This window comes from Nicotiana tomentosiformis, chromosome 2, assembly GCF_000390325.3.
Source record: "Nicotiana tomentosiformis chromosome 2, ASM39032v3, whole genome shotgun sequence".
Classification (NCBI taxonomy): Eukaryota; Viridiplantae; Streptophyta; class Magnoliopsida; order Solanales; family Solanaceae; genus Nicotiana; species Nicotiana tomentosiformis.
This window is the reverse complement of record NC_090813.1, coordinates 146,855,610-146,859,059: the sequence shown is the minus strand read 5'-3', so window position 1 is coordinate 146,859,059 and position 3,450 is coordinate 146,855,610. Positions and strand designations below refer to the sequence as shown.

Sequence of the window (3,450 nt, the reverse complement as noted above, 5' to 3'; positions counted from 1 at the left end):
TAGTGCCGGACTGAAATCGTCCACGAAGTCAACCAAGACTTGTGACTTAATTGCATTCCTTGGTTTATATTCTATGTCGAACTGACTCATTTCGATGGCCCATTTGGACAATCTGCCCGAAAGCCCAGGTTTATGGAGGATGTTCTGCAAAGGGAAAGTAGCCACCACAACTATCGGGGGAATTGGAAGTAAGGCCTCAGCTTCCGAGTGGCGACTATGAGAGCTAAGGCTAGTTTTTCCAAATGTGGGTAGTGAGTTTTTGCTCCCGTTAAAATTTTTCTAATGTAATAAATGGAAAATTGTATACCTTCATCCTTTCGGACTAAAACTGCACTTACCGCAACTTCTGAAACCGCGAGGTAGACTATCAATGTTTCATCTTCTTTTGATTTTGAGAGAAATATAGGGCTTGATAAGTACTTCTTTAGGTCCTTCAGAACCTGCTGGCACTCCGGTGTCCATTCGAAATTATTTTTCTTTTTGAGCAGTGTGAAGAAGCGTTGACATTTTTCCGACGACCGGGAAATAAAGCTTCTCAAAGATGCTAATCTTCCTATGAGCCTTTGGACTTCTTTTACGTTCGACAATTGATCCGGGATATCCTGTATGGCCTTGATTTTGTCGGGGTTTACTTCAATTCCCCTTTGTGAGACAAGAAACCCAAGCAACTTACCAGAACTGACCCTGAACGCGCACTTCTCGGGATTAAGTTTCATGTTATGCTTCCTCAGGATGTTGAATATTTCTTGCAAATGCTTAAGGTGTTCACCTACATTCAAAGACTTAACGAGCATATAGTCTATATAAACTTCCATAGTCTTTCCTATTTGCTTTTCAAACATCTTATTTACGAGCCATTGATAAGTGGCTCTGGCGTTTTTCAACCCGAAGGGCATCACATTATAACAATATGTACCAAAATTCATTATAAACGGAGTCTTTTTCTGATCCTCCGTGTTCATCTCGATTTGGTTGTACCCGGGTTAAGCATCAATCATTTGATCGATATTTTGCAATGGAACGAGTCTTTCGGGCACGCCTTATTAAGGTCTTTATAGTCTACACACATGCAAAATTTATTGTTCTTCTTCAGAACTACTACTACATTGGCTAGCCAGTCCGGATATCTTACCTCTCGGATCGAACCGGTATTAAGCAAGCGGGTTACCTCCTCTTTGACGAATTTATTCATGGCCTCGTCGATAGGGCATTTCTTTTGCCTTACCGGAGGTATGTTGGGATTCAAACTCAGTTTGTTCACGTCTACTTCCATCGGGATACCTATTATATCCTCGTGCGACCATGCAAAACAATCAGCATTAAATTTAAGGAATTCAATAAAACCAGACATGAGCTCTGTGTGCAGTCATGTCCCCAAATGGAACTTTCTTTCTAGGAATTCTTCGAACAATGCAACTTGCTCCAGTTCCTCCGTCGTGGACCTCGTTGGGTCCGTCTCTTCTAGAGCTTGGAAATATCTCGGCACCTAATAATGTTCTGATAACTCTGATCTCTAGCTAACTTCTTCTAGCTCGGGAGTAGGTGCTGGTTCTTGTAGTTGCTATGTCGTGTGCTCCTTCCCTTTGCTACTGGAAACCAAAATTGCATTCATCTCCCTTGTTGCCAGTTGATCACCTCTTATCTGCTTGATTCCTTCGGGCTTTGGAAACTTCAGCAATTAGTGATATATTGAGGGTAAAACTTTCATCTCGTGTAACCACGGCCTTCCCAGGATGATATTGTATCCCATGTCACCATATACTACTTTGAAGAGAGTTATTTTCATTACTCCTTCAACATTCGTGAGCAGCAAAATCTTTCCCCGGGTCATCACGCTCGCAAGGTTGAATCCAGCAAGGAGCTTTGTTGTCGGAATAATGCTTCTAGTGAGTTTAGCTTGCTCCAATACTCTCCATTGTATGATATTAGCCGAACTTCCTGGATCCACTAGAACACGCTTAATCTTAAAATCTAACACATTTAAAGAAATTACCAGTGCATCGTTGTGTGGTAATAGCAATCCGCATGCGTCCTCCTCCGTGAAAGTGATATCATCTTCCCTAAGTCTTTTACTATGAGTTATTGATACTTTCATCTTCTTCGCTACCGAAACGGTGACCCCGTTAATCTTGTTCCCTCCGAAGATCATATTGATCATTTGGCGTGGGGGTTCTTCTCCTGCTTTTGAAGGTTCCACATTGTCTTTGTTACGACCATAATTGTTCTTAGCTCGGTCACTCAAGAATTCCCTGAGGTGATTGTTCTTCAATAGTGTTGCCACCTCTTCCCAGAGTTGTCCGCAGTCCCCTGTTTGGTGGCCGTTTGTCCCATGGTATTCATACCATAAGTTGGGATCCCTCTGGCTGGAATCGAATCTCATAGGTCTCAGGAATCATGCTTCTTTAATGTTTCTCATGGCTGACACCAACTCCACCATACTGACGTTGAAGTTATATTCTGATAACTTGGGGTAAGAAGGATCCCGAGACTCTGACGTCTCTTTATCCTGATGTGATCTATTGTTTTGACCACAATCGGTCACTCCATCAACGGTGAACTTGTTTGTTTCCCGAAAGTTTCTACCATGGCCTTCAGTCCGCTCGTAAGGCAAAGATCGGCCCCTCGAAGTCCGTATGTCCGCGTCGTAGTCATCCTTTGATTTTTCTCTGCTCTTCTCCCGTCCCTTGCCGATGATGTAGAACCGACCTGGTCATCTTCGATCCTTATCTTTGACTCGTACCAGTTGTGGATATCTGCCCAAGTTATTGCTTGAAACTCAAGCAGGATCTCCTTCAGCTTCCGGGAAGCGTCTGAGCTTCTCAGATTCAATCCTTTGGTGAATGCTTCAGCTGCCCATTCATAACTTTTTGTTACCGGGAAGTTGGTAGAAATACTCTTTTGGCGGGACTTACTATAACTCCCTCTGAAAGCTTCTGACGGTTGATTAAACGCACATCTCTCCGCATTTAATGTCTCGAACACGTGTCATCTCACGATTCAGCACAACTTTTGTTGTTTATTGAGGCAATCATGGCCATGAATTTAGCCGCCAAAATTTTACTTATACGCATCATTCTTTTCCTTTGCACTTTATAATTTCTCGAACTTCTGCTTTGCATCTTTGTTCTCCATCCTTTCTCTAATTCTCTTCAAACAAAAATATTTTCTTTCTTCTTAATCAATGGCTTCTTCCTCCAAGCGTGTCAGTTCTTCAAAGAACAAAACCGAGGACTCTGCTCCTCCAACGATGGGTTCCATCATCCCAAGGAGAATCAGTACCACAAAGGACTAAGAAGAGAAATTCCCTACTGCTAACCATCGCACATGGGTTGTTAGTAGATACTCTTCTTCCATTCGTCCTTCCACTATTATTGTTGTGAAGGAATACTGTCGCTGCCATGAGTTGGATATCATTGCTCCTGATCTGTCGGAGCGAGTAACCCTTCCCAA

At 42.7% G+C, this 3,450-nt stretch overlaps 1 protein-coding gene across 1 annotated transcript; it reads right to left on the bottom strand.

Annotated features, from left to right (window-relative positions):
• Positions 1-1,561: 1,561 nt before the first annotated feature.
• Positions 1,562-2,380, bottom strand: LOC138905815 (uncharacterized). Its single transcript, XM_070194332.1, has 2 exons — positions 1,790-2,380; positions 1,562-1,669 (listed from the first exon to the last, which is right to left on the bottom strand). Exons 1-2 carry the CDS (start codon positions 2,378-2,380, stop codon positions 1,562-1,564), a joined length of 699 nt encoding a protein of 232 aa, XP_070050433.1.
• Positions 2,381-3,450: the final 1,070 nt, after the last annotated feature.